Source organism: Phocoena sinus, chromosome 7 (genome assembly GCF_008692025.1).
Source record: "Phocoena sinus isolate mPhoSin1 chromosome 7, mPhoSin1.pri, whole genome shotgun sequence".
Lineage (NCBI taxonomy): Eukaryota > Metazoa > Chordata > Mammalia > Artiodactyla > Phocoenidae > Phocoena > Phocoena sinus.
The window spans coordinates 45,032,330-45,055,612 of NC_045769.1; the positions used below are offsets into that span (position 1 = coordinate 45,032,330).

Genomic DNA, 23,283 nt, shown 5'->3' on the forward strand with positions numbered 1-23,283 from the left:
GGGAAGTAAGGTAGGTAAGAGAATAGCAAAGATAAACCCTTTATTTTGCTTGATGTCAAAAAGTGAGATGTCTCAGGTTTTTATTTTACTCCCTGATTTCAGTTCCAGTTAAAAATGATTCAGCATGGGCTTCCCTGGTGGCGCAGTGGTTGAGAGTCCGCCTGCCGATGCAGGGGACACAGGTTCGTGCCCCGGTCCGGGAGGATCCCACATGCCGCGGAGCGGCTGGACCCGTGAGCCATGGCCGCTGAGCCTGTGCGTCCGGAGCCTGTGCTCCGCGGCGGGAGAGGCCGCAACAGTGAGAGGCCCGCGTACCCAAAAAAAAAAAAAAAAAAAAAAAATGATTCAGCAGATAGTTTGTTATATGGGGTTTAAAAGCTTTTGTTTAGCTACAGGTGAATGTATAAGAATTATAAACATCAAATTTAGAATACGGAATATCTTGGGTATACAATACCCAGAAAGCTCAACTGTATTGGGTGATACTTTAGCTCTTAAATTGGGTGTTGGGTTCACAAAAGTTGATTATATTATTCTTGACACTTTTTCATAATCTAAAATATTTCATAATTAAAAAATAGTTTAGTAAAAATATATTTGGATTTTATTTTATGTTCAGTATAGCAGTGTAATTTATTCTATTTCTTGACTCATTCAAGTCTTTAATAAGCAACTAATGGTTATGAAAGTGGCTCAACCTGTAGCTCTAAAGTTCTATATAATTTTAAGTTAGCAGATAAGCCAATTTTATTACTATGTCCTTTAACTGCATAATTACATTGATAAAAATACATTCTTCTCAAATTCAAGCATATAAGTAAGGAAATTACATCATTAACACTGGAATGAACTCTAAAATATGAGAGGAATTTTATAATATATAAATATTCTGACTTTCCAACTATATAGTTATAAATTTTTTGACAACACTTTTTTGAAAAACTTGAAGATTTTGCAAGATAAGCATGCATTATCTTCTTCATTTTGTAATTTTTTAAATGGAAACAGAAGAGCAGATGATTTATTGGCTATTGCCCAGGAAAATACGAGTATACCAGCTACTACGTGAAAACCTGATACAGTGATCCTGCTTTGAAACATCTGTCCCTCCTTTGAATTATCAAACGCATGCTTCTATCATGGTGCTTAATGGTCATAGGGAGTTTACGGAAGCAACAAAGAAATTCACCCTCTCCCTCTACTGCCAAAACATGTAGACCCCACACACTTGAAAAATAAGGTCATCTGAGTATGGCAAACTCTCAAAAAAATAAACACAATTACCATATGATCCAGCAATTCCACTTCTGGGTATATATCCCAAAGAAGTGAAAGCAGGGACTTGAAAAGATACTTGTACGATCCACGTTTATACCAGCACTATTCATAACGGTCAGAAGGTGGAGGTAACCGAAGTGTCCACTGTCAGATGAATGCATAAACAAAATATGGTGTATGTACACAATGGAATATTATTTAGCTTTAAAAGGAAGGAAATTCTGAGACATACTACCACACTGGATGAACCTTGACATTAATGCTAAGTGAAATAAGCCAGTCACGAAAGGACAAGTACCGTGTGAGCCCACTTACATGAGGTACCTAGAGTAGTCAAAGTCATAAGGACAGAAAGAATGGTGGTTGCCAGGGGCTGAGATGAAAGGGAAATGGGAAATTAGTGTTTAATGGATACAGAGTTTCAGCTGGGGAAGATGAAGAAGTTTTGGAGATGGATGGTAGTGACCACTGCACAACAATGTGAATGTACTTATTGCCACTGAACTGTTTAAAATGGTGATTTTGTTAACATATATTTTAACACAATTTTTAAAAAGCAGTAAATTTGTAAAATAAGCATAATCATTCTGCAAACGAAATAAAAAGCAAAATATCTTCCAAAGATGATACCTGATTGATGGTATTACCATTAATGAAAGAATGTTCCACATCAAAAAATATTTGTCAGCAAAGAAACTTTAAAAAGAGAAAGGCAAATGACAGTGTATTTTTAGCACAATCCAACCTATGAAGAACATAAGGCAGGTATGTGACTCAAGTGGAGAGGGGTGCATCAGGCCTGAAATATTAGCTGTTAAAAGCACCAAACTCATTTCTATTGCTTCCATTCCATTGTGCTAAACAATCGTTATAATTTGGATCTGGCTTTCATTGTAATTTGATCAACACAGAGAAGGTAAGGATCAGCAAGCTCAACTATCCTAGACCCTCCATCATTTCTCTTGTTAATACATTAGTATTATGGGTTTTACATAGCAGTTTCTTAGCAAATTGAGTGTGTGACTCAGCACTACAGAGTCCAGTCACTTCCAGATCTGATAAACCAATTTCAACCTAAGAAAAGAATCAGATGTTGAAACCCAGTCATCACACCATGGTCCTGCTAGACTGTGGATACCGCCTTCCCCTGCAACTTTTCTCTCAATGCACATTTTCCATAATGCTGTATTGTAATTGCCTATTATTAGACTCAGTTCCTTGAAAATAGAAAATGGATTTTATCTTTGATCCCTAACAACTAATAAACTGCCTAGCACAAAGGAAAGAACCAATAAATATGTGATATGTGAAAATGAAATCCAGTTTAGTAAGACATAATTAGGGAATGAGTATTGTAGAGATTCTTCTATATAAAGTTTTCCTCTTAAGTTTACAAATGGAAAGCTAAGCAATAGCAGAGACAAAGTGAACATATTTAGATTCAGAGCTTTCAATTCAAGCTGAAGTTCCAGTGGTTAAGCCATATTTTCTTGAGAACGCCCATGAATGTGGCATTCAAACCATATGATGTGATCTGCATGAAAGCTCAGACAAGCCCCAGAGAGCATTCCTTTCCCGCAATAACTTCTCCAGTACGATAAAGAACATGGAAGCTTTATACCTTCACTTGCCAAATATGTGGGACCTGGTGTAAGTACCACTTCTTTCTACCACCCACATGCACTCAAAGAATAAAATATCTTCCTAATGTGTCCTAAAGTTTGGCTCTTTCACATAATGCAGCATTCAGACTCAGCACCAGCCAAGAGTGCCCAGTTAAGGATTCTACTATTGATACTACCAAACACAACAGGGATAACTCTTGACAGCACAGGAGAGTACTGGAACAAAGTAATTAAAGTTGCAAGAAAAACAGTGCCAGACAGGATATGTTCAGAATAGATCACAGTGTATTAGAAAATAACTCCTGACCTATCATATGCAATCAGGATGACTACTTTTTCTTAACCTTTAGGTCTTAAGTTTTCTTTTTTCCTCTTTTGGGTCAACAACACATCCTAGGGAAAATATGAACTATTTAATCTTCTGTCAGTTTGAAAACAGACTCCAGAGCAGATGGCCTGACTTCTAATACTAGCTCTGCACTTACAAGCTGTGTAATCTGCAAATCACCCAAACTCTATGGTCCAGTTGTCTCATCTGCAAAATGAGGACAGTAACTACTTCATGCGATTGTTGTGAGGATTAATTAATCTGCAACAGTGCCTGGCACATAGTAAGTGCCACTTTATTGTTTATTATAGTTATTATTGTCACATAAATGAAATTTTTGATAAACCTAAGTTCTACCTTAAAAATTCTTACTGATGTCCTGATAATTATAAATTTACATATCTGGAAATCATGAATTACACATGTGCCACTAGACCATAACTGTGACTTCCCTACCTCATACCAAGAACTTCACACCATGCAAGGCGCAGATACATGTGCCAGCCCTGTCCAACCTTACATTTATAAAGTCCTTGTTCAGTAAAATCTTAGCGCCTAGCAGGGAAGAAAAACAGATTGGGATAAATCTATTCAAATGGTAACAAGTTCACATACAAATAAAAACAAAAGAAGACTGAAGGAGGTACAAGAGGTACAAGGAGGTACATACTATGCTGACGTACATACTTTACCTCCAGAGTAAGCAAAGTCATACTTTTCTCTCAGTGGTGTCCAAGTTCCAGCCTAAGGCAAAAATTTTTTTTCTTTTAACGTAGCATAGTGTTTAGAACTAAATGTTATGTAGTCGAATCTGTGCTCGGTCTCCACTAGATCAGTCACTAGCCGTGTGACCTTATAGAATTCTTACCTACAAATCTGGGAGAATTGCTTGAGCGCACGATCTGGGGAATGAGCACCTTTGTGCTTATATTTACTCGAAGAGTGACGCCTTCTAGGAGAATACCAGCTGACCCTGGCGACGGGACGCGGGCTCCGTGTTGATGACATCACTTCCGGGGCGACAGGTTCGGGCTTCCTTGCACCTAGGAAAGGGCGGTCGATCGGCTTTGCTGCGGGAAGTAGATGAGTACTAGTTACTGTCGTTCACGAGGAAGGTGGGTGAAACAGCTCAGCCCTCTCTCCACTGATGCTTTCGCGCGCCTGGAAAAGCGGTTCCAGTCAGAGTCCCTCGCCTTAGAGCAGACAGAGACCAGCGCTGGCCAAGTGCCCAGGGTTCGCTTGGGATCCTTCCTGGCCCGAACGAGGAGGGCTTCGCACAAGCCTCCTTGGCTGGATTTAGTGACTATAAGTCTAATTTCTCGTGGCGCGTCTGTTGGGGCTGCATCCTCTGCAGGGGTCCTCTGTGAATAGGTCGCTTATCTCTAATCCCTGGATGCCCTCTGCTCCTGTGGAACAATAAAAGTTCCAATATTCGCTCTTTTATTTTTTTCCATTTTGTCCATTAGTGTGATAGGGAAAGAGCCTACTTAAATATCTAGAAGGTTCTAGAACAGGTGATTTGGGAGGCATGAGACTAGATATTTGGCAGTGTGAAAAAATCAGGGTGCTTTAATGATGGACTGCTGTTATTGGGGGCAAAGAAGATTTGGGGAGATCCCTATTATGATAAACCTGTGGCAAAAATAGAGATTTAATTCAAACAATTGTAATTAATGGATAAAATAGGTATTAGGTTACGGTCGTTTTAGTTGAGATGCTCTTTTAAAATGAGCTTTATGAGGGCTTCCCTGGTGGCGCAGTGGTTGAGAGTCCGCCTGCCGATGCAGGGGACACGGGTTCGTGCCCCGGTCCGCGAAGATCCCACATCCCGCGGAGCGGCTAGGCCCGTGAGCCATGGCCGCTCAGGCAAAAAGATGAGCTTTATGAGAACACTTGTTTCTAAACTTAGACGACTAAATCTTACTTTGTGTTTTATGTGAACTATTGTTTTCCGACCAAATGATTAAATTTTTCTTTTGAAAGGTGTTTCTAGGAAATGGAATGCATTGATTTTCATCAGTTCCATTTTGCCCTTATTGATTTTTTTTAAACCACATTTTGTCTTAATTTTAGCTATAAAAAATGAATAACACTTTTCAAAAGACTATCCATGCAGCTGTTGTACTGTAACATTAGCTGTTTTATAAAGAATAATCAATAGTTTGGTAAGAACAGCATGCAAGTAATAGTAATAATAAAAATTTTATATCTAACTTCCCGTTTTCCCTCTTAAAGAGCATTATATTCATTCATACTGTTATTTATATTAACGGATTTCTACAGACTAAAATTTTTTTGCTGACTTTTACAAACCTTTCCTAAATTTTTATAAAACTATATATTGAAAAATAAACCAAGTTTTTGGAATTTTGCTTTACTGAATGGGCTAGTGGCTAATGTCAGTTCCAAATAATAGTTTGTTTCTTTAATTCTTTTCCAGGAATTATCTATACAGTAAATATGCTAATATTGAATAAGACAGCAGGAGTTTTTTCTAAACCATCAAAAAGGAATATGTATGAATTTCTAAGAAGTTTTCATTTTCATCCTGGAAAACGATTTCTTCATAAACTAGTTTTGGGAATTGAAACCAGTTGTGATGATACAGCAGCTGCTGTGGTGGATGAAACCGGAAATGTTTTGGGAGAAGCAATACATTCCCAAACCGAAGTTCATTTAAAGTGAGTAGACATTATCTTGGTAGTTTCCACTTTTTTTTGGAAAAATAAAATGAAATAATTTTTTTTTTATTTATTACATACAAAAGTTAAATTTTAAGAACTAATTTCTTCTTTCATGCAAAAGTTTCTAATAACTGCCATAGAAAACCTTAAGCCCCTCAACCTGGCTTTTAAGGAGCTCCACAATAAGGTCCCAACCTTAGCTAATCCTGTTGCCAAAAAGAAGCTAAACTCCAATATTTATCCATGATTTCCCCTCATGCCTTTTTCTCTTTCGTCCACCTGTTATGTTTCATGGTCTCAACTGAAGTCCTAGGAAAGTATGACCTGACCTCTAGCCTGTGTTAATCACTGCAAAAGAAAATCCTATTCACATTTACACATATAATTCATATTGGTACTTAAATAACAATATACTGTTGTATTAAAGCACAGAATGGTGCCAGGTTTATAAACGCAGATTTTTCCAGAGGGCCACCAGGCAGGTTACATAAATAGGTGGGCTGGGTATAATGTGGAAAATATCTATAGGAGGTCACTACTCAGCTCCAGCCAGTTGTTGCCATGCAAGAATGTAGGCCTTATGTTATTTGATTATCAGAATTTTCAAGAGAAAATGGAAATCCAGAATGTTATGGTAATATCTCCCAGATTTTAAAAATTAGTAGGTAATTCAAATATATTAAAATACCATACAGTTCAGATATGCCGTCAAGCCATTAATTTACAACATCTGAATAGTGAAAAGGTTTGGTGTTTTGAGATCACAAACCTGTGTGTGAATCATGAATTAGTGATTGGTATTGGCTCTGACTTGGGAAGTTCCTGATCCTCTCTGATTCTGTTTTCACATCCATAAAATGGGAAAGATAATGTCTATCTTATAGGATTGTGGGGTGCATAACAGAAATAATACAGGATATTAGAAATAGTATACGTGAAGAGGCAGAGTAGGCCTCTGATGGTTACGTATTATATGAAAGGGACTGTGTTAAGTCTTAATAAGACACAGTGAAATACTAGCAAGTCCTTGCCTTTAAGAAGCTTAACCTAGTCTTTGAGACATGGTATATAGACCTACAAGGAAAGTTAGCAGTGCAAGGCAGCATAAAGTGAGTATCAAAGAAGTAGTGCAGACAGTAACTTATTACCATGCCTCAGTTTTACAGTTCTTTCATTATTTTGGGGTGTATTGGACATTTGAACATGTTAATGTTAGCTGCACAGAAAGGCCTACCCTAACTACTTAATCTAAATTAGGTACTCCCACCCTGTTTATTCTATATACCATATCCTGCATATTTTCCTCATAATTCTTTTCATAATTTTTATGTTTGTTTACTTATGTAGTCTTTCCCCCAATAGACTCTCAGCTCCATGGTGACAGGGGCTGCGTCTGTATTAACCACTACACTATGCCTAGTGCCCAGCATAGCACCTGACATGTTGCAGGGGTCAGTGGCCTTGAGAGATAGTTAGGCCTTCAATGAAAGAGGATGGAAAGAATATTGTAGGCTGAGAGAGCATCACTGGCAAAGGCAAAGAGGTGAGAAAGTACTGGGCAAACACTTAGTTTAGCTAGTGCGTGAGTCACTTGAGAGGAATATATAGGCAAATAAACTCTTTGGTACCATCTCCTCAGCGCATCTCATTATTTATTGAATACCTACAATTGCAAGGCAGCATCTGAGGCACTGTGGGTACATATATATGATCCTTTCCTCTGAGCAGCTTACCATATAAAGTGGTTTACATTCTGGTTCAGCCACTGACTAGTTTTGAGACCTTGCACCATTTTCTATGTCTTAGTGTCCTTATCTGTGAAATAGGGATAATAATGACAACCAGCTTATAATATTGTTGTGAAGGTTAAATGTGAATTCTTTTAAAGCATTTAGTGCAGTCTTGACAAATAGCAAGGGCTCAAAAAAACCTACCTATTACTAGTAACAATAGTACTTCTCTTACTACTATAAAGTGAAGAAGGCAGATAGGTAAATAGGTCATTGTAAAACAGCATGGAAAGTGCAATAATAGAGGATTGCTTGGAAGAGGAGTTCTTTCTTTCAAGCCAGAGACCTGAAGGACAATCTTGACTTCTCCCTCACCACTCTGTACCCAAATCAGTCACCTAGTCATAGTAAATCTACCTCCCAAATATTTCTTGAAACTTTTCCTCCCACTTTCCACTTAGTTCAAGCCCTTATTGTCTCTTGCCTGGACTCTTGGCTCCAGTCTTGAGGCTAAATGGTTTCACTGTCTCTTTATTAGCTTTGTTCTTTAATCATCCACTTTCCATACTGTCTACAAATTATTATTTGATTATTAATTAATGATTTTATTAATCATAATTAATTCTTTGAGAATAAAGCCATGGTCTTATTCATCTCTTCTGTCTCTGATGCTTAGCATAATCCTTAGAAGATAATACATAGAAGAGGCACAGAAAGGAAGGGGAGTGGGCAAGTGGGAGGAGGAAGAAATGAGTAGGAGGGAGAGGATTTGGATTTAAAGTCTCCCAAATTCCAAGAAAGTAAAAGCTTTTGAGTAGGTGAGTGATGAGGTCAGCACTGTGCTTTTTCTCTGGCAACACCATACAGAACAATTCCAAGGATCAGAGAATGTATCTAGGGAAGTACAGTTACAAGGCTTTGAATAGACTGAGTTAATGAGAGCTTTTCGAACTTGGTGGTGGCAGTGGGACAGTGCTGACCTTATCAATGGTGATAAACTTAATTAAATGTGGAAAGTAAGGGAAAGAAAGGAGATAAAGATAAGCCTGGAAACCCAAGTGATTAGGAGGTTATTGATGCCATTAACAGAATTGAGGAATATAGGAGAAAAAGTCACTTTGAAGAATTAAGGAAAATGGTATTATATTATGGATGTGTTGAAATAAGATCATTTCTTTTAAATATTGCCCTCATTGACTGACACAGTACATATTTTAACTATTAAATATTCATTGAATGCCATGTATATAGATCTTACAACATCAATATTTGAAGGGTTTTTTTTTGAGATTAGAGGTACATCTTGCAGACCCTCTATATTTTTGCTCTGCCTTTCTGATCAGTCACATGCTGGCTAATTTTTTGCTAACAACTTTGCCTTCTAATTCTTTATTCTTGACATTTGGAGTGGTCATCCACTGCTTGTCCTATATGGACCAAAAATCAAAATTACCAATCCAATTAAACACTGGATTCCCAAACTTTATTTCAGGATTTCAAGCTGTCTGCTGTCCTACCATGAGCTCAAGTGCAGTGTGTTTAAAAATAAACTCGTCTTCTTCACAAAACTGTCTTCATGTTTCTCTCTGTATTTCTTTTCTTCCAGTCAGATAGATTAATTTTCCTAAAATCCAGTTTTATCCTGTCCTTTCCTTATTCAAGACTCCTTCCTTAGAATGCTTCTCAAAATTATTTTGGTGGTTTCATTTATCAAGAAACAAATCCATAGGAGTTTGTTGTATACAGTTTTGAAAAGTTAGAGACATTAAATAACATCCTTAATCACTGCATGGTGAGTTCTTATAATGTACTGTACATTATAAGGCACACATACTTTGAAAATACTTGACTTACTAATGTGTTTAGCTATATAATGGTTAATTTGAAAACATGGCTTCAGCTATAATATATACTTTTTCTTTCTCTATTTTTATAATCTTAAAATTATAAAAAGCTGTTTTTTTTATATCTTTCAGAACAGGTGGGATTATTCCTCCAGTAGCTCAACAGCTTCATAGAGAAAATATTCAACGCATAGTGCAAGAAGCTCTCTCTGCCAGTAAAGTCTCTCCAAGTGAACTCTCAGCAATTGCAACTACCATAAAACCAGGACTTGCTTTAAGCTTGGGTGTAGGCTTATCATTTAGCTTACAACTGGTAGACCAGTTAAAAAAGCCCTTCATTCCCATTCATCATATGGAGGCTCATGCACTTACTATTAGGTTGACAAATAAAGTAGAATTTCCTTTTTTAGTTCTTTTGATTTCAGGAGGTCATTGCCTTTTGGCACTAGTTAGAGGAGTTTCAGATTTTCTGCTTCTTGGAAAGTCTTTGGATATAGCGCCAGGTGACATGCTTGACAAGGTAATTATTTAAGAATTAATATCTCTATTCTTTTTTGTTAAGGTGTCTATTTCAGCTAAATAGTAATAGATACACTACTGCTATTCATCTAAATATTTCTGAATAATATTAGACTGAAAAAACTTATGTGCAGTAGTAAACAAAAAAAGAGTAGTACATAATTTTATAAAAGATCCCTTCTTACCCATTCCGAATAAAATGATATGAGGTTTACATCAGTATATAAAGGCTCAAATGGTTTGTATATACACTTTTTTTAATCAAATAACATAATATATGAAAGAAAGTGCTTTGTGAAGTGTAATGTACCTTTAAAAAGTGAAAAAAGAGGATATATAAAGATAACATAAGGACATTAAAGATGCACAAAGTTCTATTATTAAATGTTACAATTGCTGACACCACTGACAAGCAGATTTCTTTTCCTTTGTTTTAGAATCTTAAAGCCTACTGCCTTATAAAAAAAAAACCTGTTGCCAACAGCTGAAATGATTGGAAGAAATAGGACAGGTTCTTATTTTTGAAGTTCATCATTAAGCAGTCATTGTCATTTTCAAACCTATTTTCCATCCCCAGTAGAAGAGCAAAAGTAGATAGGAAGGCAGTGATTGGCCACTATTGATCAGGTTGTCAGAAACAGCAAGATTGTCTGTCTTGACTGACCACCAGCTCTGGTCCATGTTTGTAAAAGTATTGCATGTCTTATTCACCCAGGGTAAAATTCATTTCCTTTGCACCCTGGTTTCAAAATGTACAGTTTCATGACATTACAAAAATTTTTGTTTGTTTTTGATAGGTAGCAAGAAGACTTTCTTTAATAAAACATCCAGAGTGCTCCACCATGAGTGGTGGGAAGGCTATAGAACATTTGGCCAAACAGGGAAATAGACTGCATTTTGATTTCAAACCTCCCATGCAACATGCTAAAAATTGTGACTTTTCTTTTTCTGGACTTCGTCACATTATTGATAAGATGATAATGCAAAAGGAAAAAGAAGAAGGTATATTTCTAATTAGTAAAGTTGGACAAATAAGTAATACTGGATTGTACCTAAAAATACCTGCTCATTCCTGCAGGTATTGAGAAGGGGCAAATCCTGTCTTCAGCTGCAGATATTGCTGCTGCAGTACAGCACACAGTAGCCTGCCACATTGCAAAAAGAACACATCGTGCTATTCTATTTTGCAAGCAGAGAGACTTGTTTTGTCAAAGTAATGCAGTACTGGTAAGTTTTGTAATTTTAGAATAGTAGTAATCCTTTACAGTATGTTACTTTTCTTCCCATAGATTAATTGACCCTAAGCATAGGATGAAAAGATCTTTATGCCATATGCTATCCCAGACAGTATGAAATCACGTAGAATAAAAACTAACAGCCATTGGGATTTCCCTGGTGGTGCAGTGGTTAAGAATCCGCCTGCCAACACAGGTGACATGAGTTCGAGCCTCGGTCTGGGAAGATCCCACATGCCACAAAGCTGCTAAGCCCGTGCACCACGACTACTGAGCCTGTGCTCTAGAACCAGTGAGCCACAACTACTGAGCCCGCGCGCCTGGAGCCCGTGCTTCGCAACAAGAGAAGCCACCGCAATGAGAAGACCTCTCGCCGCAACTAAAGAAAGCCCACGTGCAGCAACGAAGACCCAATGCAGCCATAAATAAATAAATAATTAATTAAAAACAAAACAAAACAAAACTTTTAACAGCCATTCCCTGTACAGGCCTGGCAGCTTTATAGGACATCTGTACAGCCTGTGTGGCAAAAAGGTTCAAGGCTGCATCTTACTGAATTTAAAAGAGGGTTTACAGTATGAAACAAAATGCAGTATAACTGCTGTCATTATTGAAGGAAAAATAGGCTGTTTCCTTCAGATTTATGTTCCTTTGATGAAATCCCTTTAAATGTGCTTAAAAGCCTTGATAAATTTCCTGTGTATCTTAAACTTCATTCTTTGGAAAATTGTAAAGAGAAAAATATTTAAATGGTAGGTTCACAAAATGGAATATTACATAAATATCAAAGGTAATAGTTTAAGAATTATGTAGTAAAATGAAAAAAATGCTTATAAGTGAAAACTGCAGGGTCTAAAATACTGTACTATGATTGTAATGAGAAAAGGGTCAGAAGAAAATACAAAAATGAAAGTGATCATATGGTAATATTGAAATTGTTGGTGACTTTTGTTTCTTTTGCAAATGTTTATTATATAGATATATCACTTGCTCATTACCCACCTACCAAAATGTGATATTGTCTTATTGTATAATGCTGGTAATTTCCCCAGGTTTAGCTCACAGCTTAGCTCATATTCATGTGTGATATTTGTTAATTTTGGTTTTCTCAACTTTTTCAGGTTGTATCTGGAGGCGTTGCAAGTAACTTACATATCCGAAAAGCTCTGGAAATCGTGACAGATGCAACACAATGCACTTTGTTGTGTCCTCCTCCCAGACTGTGCACTGACAACGGCGTTATGATTGCGTGGTAAGCCATGGATGCTTGTGCTTCACTCATAATTATGTGAATATTAATTGCCATTTCATCATGTTAAATTTTCTTCCTTTAAATCTTGGGCTAGTTATTTTATTTTTATTGATTCTTATTTAGGAACGGTGTTGAAAGATTGCGTGCTGGCTTGGGCATTTTACACAGCACAGAAGGCATCCGCTATGAGCCAAAGTATGTGGTACCATTCATAATCTTTATGCAAGTTGCATTGTAAAAGTCAAAGCCTGGATTTTGCTTTTATATTTGAGGTTTTCATTGACACTCTGGTGGTACTTGAAGAAAGAGTACATTAATTTTTTTCATCTAACCTAAGCGTTAGATACCCTATAAGAAATATTTTTGTTATAGCTTAAATTATATAAATGTTGACAAAGCATAGGTTAGAAACAGGCAGTGGGTAAGGATGATGAATTCCCTCATTGGGGACCAGAATGGCAACCATGTCCATGACCTGGACTTTTGCAGTGTTAGGACCATCTCAGCATCAGCTGCCGTGCTGGAAACTTAAGGAAAATGTGCAAAAAGCATTCAGGTGTGAGACTGGGTTGTGAGTATACTTCTCCACAGGCAGCTGAGAAATGGCCAAAAGATAGCTGTTTTCTGCAAGCCTTATTTCCTCTCCCAAATCAAAGTTCCTAGGAGTAGCACAGTTTTTCAATTTGTTATCAAGTTCTGGTCTTAAGCTAATTCTGGAATAGTAAAAACAGTGAAGCATGATTATGTTTCATAATCTAACATAATTCTATTTTCAACAGTGTTTCATCTGCTGTTTTAAACTTTTCAGCATTTTAGTACATAACTATACCTATGTGAATCATAGACTATTAAGGCTGATCATAAATGAACAGAGTTTAGTTAGTAGTGACTAAACTACTAGTAGAAAGAATCGCTTAAGTTGATGGCCTAGCCTCAGGTAGAATCTACCATCTGATCCAACACTGCCTTCTTGTGGGCAGTGTTGAGGCTGGAGATGATGGCTTTTTTTAGGTTGGGGTCCATTTGAAGCTTTGTAAAGGGCAACATTGTACAAAAGCAGAAATCTGAGGCCAAAAGTATTTACTGAGGAAGAACAGAGAAAGAGGGTAGGATCAAGACCTCTCCTGCCACCAGTGACAAAGGAAGGTAGAAAACGAGCAAGCTAGCTTTTGAAACCTGGAGAATTTCTGAAGTTGGAATAAATGCAGGTCTGACTTTGTATGGTAAACTGTTTTTACCCTGTTAGCTTTGTAGAGCATTATAAGGCAACTTTTTGTTATTTTTTTCTGTTTCAAGTTTTTATTTATTTACAGTATGTGAGAGAGAACTCTTTCAAAAACATCTCAACCCCAAACTCATTGAATTGTATGCATTAAATATGTATAGCTTTTAACAGGTCAGTTATACCTCAAAGTGGTTTTAAAAAATTGTCCAATTTAGATTTCTAGCCTTCCTTCACCCATTATTCTGGTTTGAGGTCCTATTGTATTTTTATGGATTCAAGAACCACCATCACATATAATCAGTTATACACTAGATACATATATTGTTTGTCAGAATTCTAAGCAGATAGTTTGCAGAGCTAGTAACAGATCAGTAAACAAATAATGTAAAATAATTTGAAATAATGTGATTTGTCTGATTTTGATGCAGATGTCCTCTTGGAGCAGATATATCAAAAGAAGTTGGAGAAGCTGCCGTAAAAGTACCACGATTAAAAATGAAGATTTGATTTTTGCTTTTCAAAAAAATCCCTAAAGGTAGTAGTAAAGTTTTGATTTTTTGTATATCAAATATATAATACTAATTGTTCATCAAGACTTTCTTTGTTATCCTTTTTATGTTTGATGTTTAACCTGTTCTTCTGAGAGACTATAATAATATGTTATAGTCTTATAAGGGAGTATAGGGTTTTTTTATTATCAAAAACCAAATAAAACATCTTGTGGGAAAAAGAATATACTGATATAGGCAAGTAGAAAGAAAAACCTTGGAAAAAATATAGCAATTCTGCTAAATCCTGGCCCCATATTATACAGGCATAGATCTTTACCCCCCTTTTTCATATCAGGATACATCACCCTGACTTTTCTAATGAGAGAGCAATTTTAGAAAGGTAGCCAGGTCAAAGTCATGTCAACTCAAGAATTCTAAATCAAAACAAAAGAATATATATTAGTAATTATAAAAATATATATATTATTCGGTATCTTCTCTGGAGCAAATGGGATTTCTATACATTTCTTAAAATGGGATTTTAAGAAATATGACATTTTAAGAAATATGACACCAGGGAAGCATGGGCTTCCCTGGTGGCGCAGTGGTTGAGAGTCCGCCTGCCAATGCAGGGGACACGGGTTCGTGCCCAGGTCTGGGAAGATCCCACGTGCCGCGGAGCAGCTGGGCCCGTGAGCCATGGCCGCTGAGCCTGTGCATCCGGAGCCTGTGCTCCGCAACAGGAGGGGCCACAACAGTGAGAGGCCCGCATACCTCAAAAAAAAAAAAAAAAAAGAAAGAAAAGAAATATGACATGCAAGTAATCCCTCGAGTGTATATTGTACTTTTTAGTTGCCCACATCTATTCACATTCATTATTTTAGAAAGTATATTTAATCAGTGAAAATATATGAGGTGAAAAGGGCTGTTTTATTTTTGGGTAACGTCCTTTGACTCTGACTTTTACTGCAGATATTATGACTTTTTTTCTGCCCAGATTAAAATAACTGAATGTACTGTCCTTTGAATATAAGGATGATACTACTAACTATTTAATGTCCTTTGAGAGATTTTGCTATGTTACATCATCCATACTGGATCAAATTGTTAATTTTCTAATCAGTGACTTGCTTTATTGAGAAACTAGAGGTTAAGGATAAAAATCTAGAATGAAAAGATTTCTTATTTTAATCCTTCCTTATGGTGACCTTCCCTTTTGGGAAATTCCATAAGTAATTCTTTTTTCTAGAATTGTGATCGTAGGATATTGCTTTATGATCCTCCATTTTATCCTGGAAATATAATTTATATGAGAGAACATATAGAAACAGCAACATTTATAAAGCTTACATTCTTTGATGTTGAGGTATAGGTATGATATAATTGGTTTGTAACTATAATTTAGAAGAAACTATTAGTTTGTGAATTCACCTTTTACATTTGGATTTGTATTCTGTATCATGTGAATCTAAATTCACAGAAAGTGTATTTCCTTTGACTGTTACAATAAGAGTGCATATAAACTAATGAAGAAAATTGACCAAAATTTTTTCCCACCATCACAAATTTTATAAAATAGGAATATCAGGCTTCCCTGGTGGCGCAGTGGTTGAGTCTGCCTGCCAATGCAGGGGACACGGGTTCAAGCCCTGGTCTGGGAGGATCCCACATGCCACGGAGCAACTGGGCCCATGAGCCACAACTACTGAGCCTGTGCATCTGGAGCCTGTGCTCCACAACAGGAGAGGCCGCGACAGTGAGAGGCCCGCGCACCGCGATGAAGAGTGGCCCCTGCTCGCTGCAAGCAGAGAAAGCCCTCGCACAGAAACGAAGACCCAATGCAGCCAAATAAATAAATAAAATAGGAATATCTATAATCTAAGTTCTTAAAATTTCAAAGTATCAAAACTATTCCAGATGCTACAAACACACATGTCAAAATTAAGTTCATGATATAAATCAGGTAAACTACAGATAAAAAAAACAAGCAAATTCTGGAAGCATTCCATATATTTAGGTCTTTCAGTATTTAGCCAGAAGGAAGAGAAAGGGAGAAACATTGAACTCTATATTGGCAAGCATGTGTGCCAGTTAGCTTATAGTACAGGTAAGAGGCAGGCAATTTGCTGAAACTCTCTATATATTGAGGCCTTTCTCATCTTACGTATAATTTTTAAAAATAAAAAGCAAGTGCAGGGTAATAAACGTAATCTGTGCTTTGGGGCTGTACTTAAGGAGAAATACTGTAAAGTTTTAAGCGTGGTAGGTTGGCCCGGCTAGGCCTAGATACTCAGGAAATGTCTATGTTATTGAATGCAAAAAAACCCTGATCATCAACTTTGAAACCACCTGAAGCCAGTTTTAAAGCTCAAAGTTTGCTGTCTAAAGGCTTTTATCTTTTGAATGTCTAGAGAGGTTTAATGTTTCCAATGATATGAATTAACAGTGCTGAATAAATGACACAGGTTTGTATCATTTGAATTATTTATCCCTTTCTAGTATAAAATATGCCATTGTTCTCAGAATTCCACCAGGAAGTTGTGACTCAAAGCGATAATTTTGAATCAAATTTGAAGATTAAAGAGGTCTCTTATTGTACAGTGGTTAAGAGCACAGGCTTTGGACTGTGGCACACAGAAAGCCCTGAGTACCTGTAGCTGCAGTCACCACCATCATTACTGTTATGTTAAGGCATGTTGGAGAAAATAACTGCTAATTAATGTATGTGTTCACTGCAGCCCAGGTAGACTATAGAGACAATTGAGCAAAGTGGACAGAGAAAAACGGTGGCTCTTTAAAGGACCCACTGAAACCTAGTTAGCTTTTATATCAAATCCATTTGCTGCTGTATGTGAGAAGCAGACATACATACATCAAAACTTGCACCTACTGGAAACAATACTGGTTGGGCAAAGACATCACATGATTCTAAGCCACAAAGAATGTCATCTATTCCAGCTGCAAACCAAAGATACTCTGTACGTATGGAAAATGGTCAACAGTGGTGGCCACACTTTTTAGCCATACTTTTGTGCTTGATGGGAAATGATTTCAGATTTTTCTTTAGTAAAATGTTTTTAAAAGCATACATTTCAGATTTTAGAAGACTCGTGTACCTGTAGTATTTATCATTAAATATCTTAAGGTAGTACAGTGAGTGTTAACATGTAGGCTACTTTGAATCAGGTCTTTTTGGCCCAGCATACCAATTTAAAAATGTTTCTTATTTTAAAATGTTTCTAACACTTGATATATACACTAATTGTGCCACTTGTGTGAGTTGCTATATCTTAATAGTTTTTTTTTTTCTTTATTTTTCTTTTCTTCGCTGTATGCAGGCCTCTCATTGTTGTGGCCTTTCCCGTTGTGGAGCACAGGCTCCGGATGCACAGGCTCAGCGGCCATGGCTCACGGGCCCAGCCGCTCCGCGGGATGTGGGATCCTCACGAAGCCAGGTCCCCTGCATCGGCAGGCGGACTCTCAACCACTGCGCCACCAGGGAAGCCCCTATATCTTAATAGTTTTAAGTGCAGGCATTCTATTATAGAAAATTCTACTTATTTTTTGAAACCATAATTCTGACCTGATGTTAAATTCCAGAAGACATGCTAAGGAAAATTTGTTAAGTATCAATATCAAGAACTTCCATTCAAAAAGATTACTCAGTTATGTATATTTTACCACAATTAAAAATAAAAAATTTTAAAAGATTGCTCAGGAATCCTTTTACACTAAAATGTTTTTAATTAGCCTTCTGCAGGCTCCGGATTAGCTTTCTGTACATGTTTCCCAAGTTGGCTCAAAAGCACTATTCTTGGTCTTGATACAGTTGTGATATCTGATGAAATTGCAGATGAAAAGGAAAAAATATTGTGAGAAACAGTGGTCTTTTTTGTTTTGAAGAGTCCCATGAAGTTAGTTACAGGAGGTATAAAAGTCAAAGAATCTCTTGGTTGAATTTTGGGTTTTAATTTTCTTCGGTGCTCTTTCCCTAAAAATTAGAGAGCCACAATTCAGTGTCTCTTTCTTAAGCCTAAGAACCCTAGGTATAGTCTCATTGCTTTTAGTTCTATATATTTCTGTTTTCTTCACATCACTAAAATATACTAAGAGAACAGATCAGTAGCTTCCAGACTTTGAGATGATGCCAGAGTGCAAAAATTTGTGGTGATCAATATACAGTTGCCAACTTTTTATTAGGCCAAGTTGGCACTAGTGAAAGAACAAATGCCAGCTACTTTAAACATTGTTTTGTAAAAGATGGGGTATTTTAATGTCAATAGAAAGTGTAAAAGGCATTATCTCAAAATGGAGGACTTTACTTGAATGAAATTAACTTTATCAGAAATTTGATTGTCCTTATTTTTTCTTATGTTACCACAAACCTGTGAAAACTTTATCAGACCGTTACTGGTATACATATTGTTATTCACAAACCAATATTAAAGTGAAGGAATAATGGAACTGGCTTTATTCTTTTATGTAAATTACTCTTACACTAAAGAAGCTATACAAAAACCAGATGTTCTTCTACCCATGATATTCAGAAATAATAGCCTCCCACACATACTTAGCTTCCCTCATATCTCCCTGAATAAATGAAGTTCTTTCCTTTCCTTTTCTTTTCTTTTTCTTTTTTTTTTTTTTTTTTTTTTTGCTGTACACGGGGCTCTCACTGTCGTGGCTTCTCCCGCTGCGGAGCACAGGCTCCGGATGGGCAGGCTCAGCAGCCATGGCTCACGGGCCCAGCCGCTCCGCGGCATGTGGGATCCTCCCGAACCAGGGCATGAAGCCGTGTCCCCTGCATCGGCAGGCGGACTCTCAACCACTGCGCCACCAGGGAAGCCCCCTCTCCTTTTCTTATTCTCTCTCTTTCTATTTGTGACTCCAGCAAAGTGATCTTGATTTCAGAAGGTTCTATTTTTGCTTTTGACAGTAAGGTAATATACCAAGTAAGACTGATTTTGGTCCTACACTACGCACCCATGAACAAGCACTAAGCATATACATAAAACCAGTAAGTAATTTATTTTCCCCATTACATGTCTGATAGGAATTGATGAGTAACATTATAAGATCTAGACTCTGATCTCGCAGGCCTAGGCCACTCAGCCATCATCTGCCAACTTTGTATAAAACTACATAGTATCAGTGGAAACAGTGTGGTCTCTGCCCTAAGAACTTATAATATAGACAAGTTGTATATGAAACAGAATAATAGCAAGTAATTAAAGTCATTTACATGTGGGAAAAAGCAAAGAGAGGGATTTCTGTCAAGTGATATTAGTAGGGAAGTCTTAAAAGAAATGATTAACATGGGCTTGTAAATGGGAAGATATTTTAGGTATATAGAATTAAAAAAGCATAAGCTTACAGGTAAACATGTTTTTTGGTAGTCCCTACATTTTGAAATCTTAGAAATGAACAATTATAAAGTCTCAGGGCTAGAAAGTATAAAAGAAAAATCAATTACCTTTTTTAAAGACAGGAATTATGGATGGTCCTCCATTTTTCTCCAGACTAAAAGGAAAACATTTTTATCACAAAAACTAGATATATATAAAGACTTAGTACACCCAGGTACCATGTTCAGTGCCTAATGGTCTAATTTATACGTTACCTGTACTAACTATGCATGTTACCTGTAGGTGTTTTATATTCTGTCACTCGTTGACTCGCTTATCACCCAAAACATTTGGAAGAGTAAATCTGCTTAAAGTGATCAGGGAAAGCTCCATTGAAGAAGAGACACTTCAGTTAGACTCTGAAGAAAATAGGTCTTTCAATGGATGAGGTGGGGGGCGGGTATTCCAGATAGAGGGAATAGGATATGAAAAATTACAATACTATAAAACAGCATGGCAAGTTCAAAGGGCACTAAGTAGTCTGGTGTGATTGGAATTAAAGATATCTGGAGACATGATGGGAGATAAGCTTGGAGGATAAAGATCAGGTCATTTTATGTATTAATAAGAGAAAATTTAAACTTTATTTTCAAAGCAATGTAATACCTATGAAATGTTTCAAGCCAAAGAATAACAAGGTATACCTAAGTTAATATGATGTGTGTGGCTTTAAAAGAAGTATTCTATTAATCATCAGCCTGTACATGTAACATATAAATATGGTATTACACAATTTCCCTGGTAATAAAATGTAAGTCTTGAAGTTAAAGTTAACTTAAATTTTAACTTAAAGTTAAAATATTAAAACTGCTTATCACAAATGTGTTCCTCGTTAATGTGATGAGGAACATTTGCTGTTGTCAACTTTAATGAGGCACAGGCCCCAATCTATTCAATAGGCCAGCTTCATGGCTATAGGGTTACGTGAAACTAGCTACTCTTAGGCTCAGAGTACTTTCATGGAGGGTCAGTTAACAGTAAGATTATGGCTCTCTACATACTTCAAAATTTATACATCCAAAGACTTCTAATCTGGGGCTGAATAGGGGTGTGGGAATAGAGAAGTGGAATATATTCCAAAACAATGATGTTGTGATCCCAACCAAAATCAATCTACTTTATGTTTCCAGTAGTGGAATCAAGGAATATTTTGTGGAACTTAATCTTTTAGTGCATTTCCCATAGTTTCATTTACATCAAATTCCTTTACAGGATTGTTATGAAAATTAAAGGGAATAGTGTATGTAAATGCTCTAAGGAGAGTGCATAGAATTATTATTAGTTATGGGAGTAATTGTTATTTGCTTACCAGTTCCACCTCACTTAGTAGCCATTCCTATAAGTTTACTGACCACTTGTTACTGCTTATAATCCTGAAAGTTGAATGTTCACAACTCCAGAGGGTGCCATTCACCTTACAGTCATTGTAGGTTTGTATGGTTACTACAACCATTTTCCAGGGGATGGCAGTAAAGTGTACTGAGGAAGGGGCATCTTTTTCTAATTCCCAAAAAGTTGCCGTATGGGCTAGCTGTGGGAATGACTGTAAAATAATACTTCCATTATTTAAACTAATTTTTTGAATCGGTAAATATTACTTTTAACATTGTCAATTAAAGCAATTGTTATTTAGTTTTCCCTGGCTTATTATATAAAATTAGATAATCAGTTTGGGGTTTTCAGTTTTTCAAAGAATTCAAATTAAAGTGACTCTGAAGATATACTCATTTTTCCCTATACTTAAAATTGACTTATAGAACCATGATATGCTGTTGGGTCCTATTCTCTTCTACTATCGTAGAGTTAATAATATATCTTGAGTAGTTCTGTTTCCTATATGTAAATAGCACTATTTGCAGAGACTTGTAATTCAGCTACAATTACAGAAGGAGAGAAAATATGTCCAGTGTAAGGAGATTCTCCTCTTCTTTCTTTTTTCAGAAACTTAAGTTCATGATAGAACTATAACACTGAGGCAAAATCATCTGGATAAATGCCTGGCAAACTTTGCCATAACTTGAACCACAGGGTCTGATTTAGCCCTGTTTCTGCCCTGGGAATTTGGCCTAGCTTTGGATCAAGTCTAAGAGTCCCATTTGATGCCAAGGTCATAGTGGCATTCCTGGTTGCCTCAGAGCTCTCAAATGTACCCCAGTCTACAACAAAATGGCTTCCTGGATCAGACTTGGAGGCAACCAGTCTTCCAGAAACTTTTCTGAAAGGCGGATGAATAATCCTGGCCAGACAGGATCCCCAAGATCAGGTTGTATTCTTGTCTGCACTTACAATTCTGTTGCTAACTCGGAATTTAAACAGGCTTTGGCAATGGGCATTTAGAATGAAGTTTATCCTTTGTTTTACAATGCGTAGATGCATAACAAGGACGGTTCCCCGTGTTTGATCTTCCTTAAACTTCCTTAAAAATTCCTCTCAGTAACTTTACTACTGCAACTTCAAACATAGAAACAATACCTTAAGGAAGGAAGTCCCACTCTTTGTTGCATTTGAAATTCCTTTAAAAATGCTGGGTTTATACTTGCATCTCTGCTGATATTCTTTGTTATACGAAGGAACTGATTAGGCTTATTCCTGCATTCCTTTAATAAGATTTGGAAAGCATTTGCATTGTAAGTTAAGTAGCCAAGAGCATTGGAGCAAGCCATGCAAACCTAAATGAAGATGAAACAATTTCTCCTTAACCATTGAGCTTTGTTCTTAAAATATCTAACCCAGTGCTCTCATTAAATATTTCATAGGAAAGTCTCTATAGCTATGTATAGCAAATATGTATGTCAACTGATGGCCTCTATAGATAGAAGCATAGCAACAATATTTTTAGGGAAGGCTGTCAATTGCCATTGATTTCTAGTAGTTGTTCTCAGTCCTGACTGCATTTTTAGAATCACCAGGAGTTTAAAAAAGAAAAAGCCCACCAACTAAATACAGACTCTCTTAGTAGAATCTGGCATTGTGTATTGTTTTTAAAGTGCCATAGGTGATTCTAATGGGCAGCCCAAGTAAGAACCTTTGAGTTTGAACTAAGACAGTAGGTCTCAGTCTTCATTGTGCATTGGAATCACCTGGATAACTATGAAAATCATGTCTGTATTCCACCCCCTAGAAACTGATTTAATTACTTTGGGGTGCATTGAACTGAACATTGGGACTTTTCAAAACTGCACAGGTGATTGTAATATAGGAAACCAAGTTAGAGAGTATAGCATAAAAGTAAGTTAAAAATAAGCGGCACAGGGAAGCAACTCAATTTTCCAGGGCAAAACCAAAGAAACAAGCACAAGTATCAGGCCATGGGACTCCAGAAAAAGTAATTATTTCTTTGAAGGAAATACCCTCTGCATTTGACTCTGAAGTAATTAGGTTGTTCATATAATTAATAAAAGTATATTCCTGGGAAGTTCTTAGGAGAATCTGTTCATGGTGGCATAAGAAATGTCAAAGAAAGGAACATAAACCAGGCCCATGCAGGGTATCAGAAGGTTGACATAGTGGTCTTTACACTGGCATCTGACTGCTGTATATGCCCAAAAATCTTCCACACCTTGAACAGTGGTTCTGGACCAGCAGCCTCAGCTTCTGGGAACTTGTTAAAAGTGCAAATTCTAGGGCCTACACCAGATGTATTAGATCAGAAACTTTGTGAATGGAG

The 23,283-nt window shown here is 36.9% G+C and overlaps 2 protein-coding genes across 5 annotated transcripts in view; one reads left to right on the plus strand and one right to left on the minus strand.

The window, feature by feature from the left end:
- The first annotated feature begins 342 nt into the window (after positions 1-342).
- Positions 343-17,933, plus strand: OSGEPL1 (O-sialoglycoprotein endopeptidase like 1). 4 transcript variants are annotated; one of them, XM_032638419.1, is made up of 9 exons: positions 343-4,346; positions 5,672-5,912; positions 9,622-10,009; positions 10,806-11,010; positions 11,087-11,235; positions 12,365-12,495; positions 12,619-12,690; positions 14,149-14,255; positions 17,550-17,933. In XM_032638419.1, exons 2-8 carry the CDS (start codon positions 5,692-5,694, stop codon positions 14,225-14,227), a joined length of 1,245 nt encoding a protein of 414 aa, XP_032494310.1. In that variant the 5' UTR covers positions 343-4,346; positions 5,672-5,691; the 3' UTR covers positions 14,228-14,255; positions 17,550-17,933. The 4 variants fall into 4 exon arrangements, with proteins under 4 accessions (XP_032494310.1, XP_032494311.1, XP_032494309.1 ...); XM_032638420.1 differs by lacking the exon at positions 17,550-17,933 and having other exon boundaries at positions 9,622-9,626; positions 9,915-10,009; positions 14,149-14,307; XM_032638418.1 differs by lacking the exon at positions 17,550-17,933 and having other exon boundaries at positions 14,149-14,307.
- ANKAR (ankyrin and armadillo repeat containing) overlaps positions 17,929-23,283 on the minus strand; it is an 88,215-nt gene continuing 82,860 nt past the window's right edge. The window contains exons 21-23 of the mRNA XM_032638425.1: positions 22,089-22,285; positions 19,685-19,731; positions 17,929-18,202 (exon numbers count right to left, since the gene is read on the minus strand). Coding sequence (XP_032494316.1) covers positions 17,958-18,202; positions 19,685-19,731; positions 22,089-22,285 — 489 coding nt within the window. The 3' untranslated portion in view covers positions 17,929-17,957. The remainder of the gene's footprint in view (positions 18,203-19,684; positions 19,732-22,088; positions 22,286-23,283) is intronic.

Excerpts from the sequence above, each read along its gene's own strand:
- OSGEPL1 (XM_032638419.1), top strand. The coding sequence starts at position 5,692 with ATGCTAATATTGAATAAGACAGCAGGAGTTTTTTCTAAACCATCAAAA. Across the intron at positions 5,913-9,621 it reads CAAACCGAAGTTCATTTAAA|AACAGGTGGGATTATTCCTC; the intron begins GTGAGTAGACAT and ends TATATCTTTCAG. Across the intron at positions 12,691-14,148 it reads GGCATCCGCTATGAGCCAAA|ATGTCCTCTTGGAGCAGATA; the intron begins GTATGTGGTACC and ends ATTTTGATGCAG.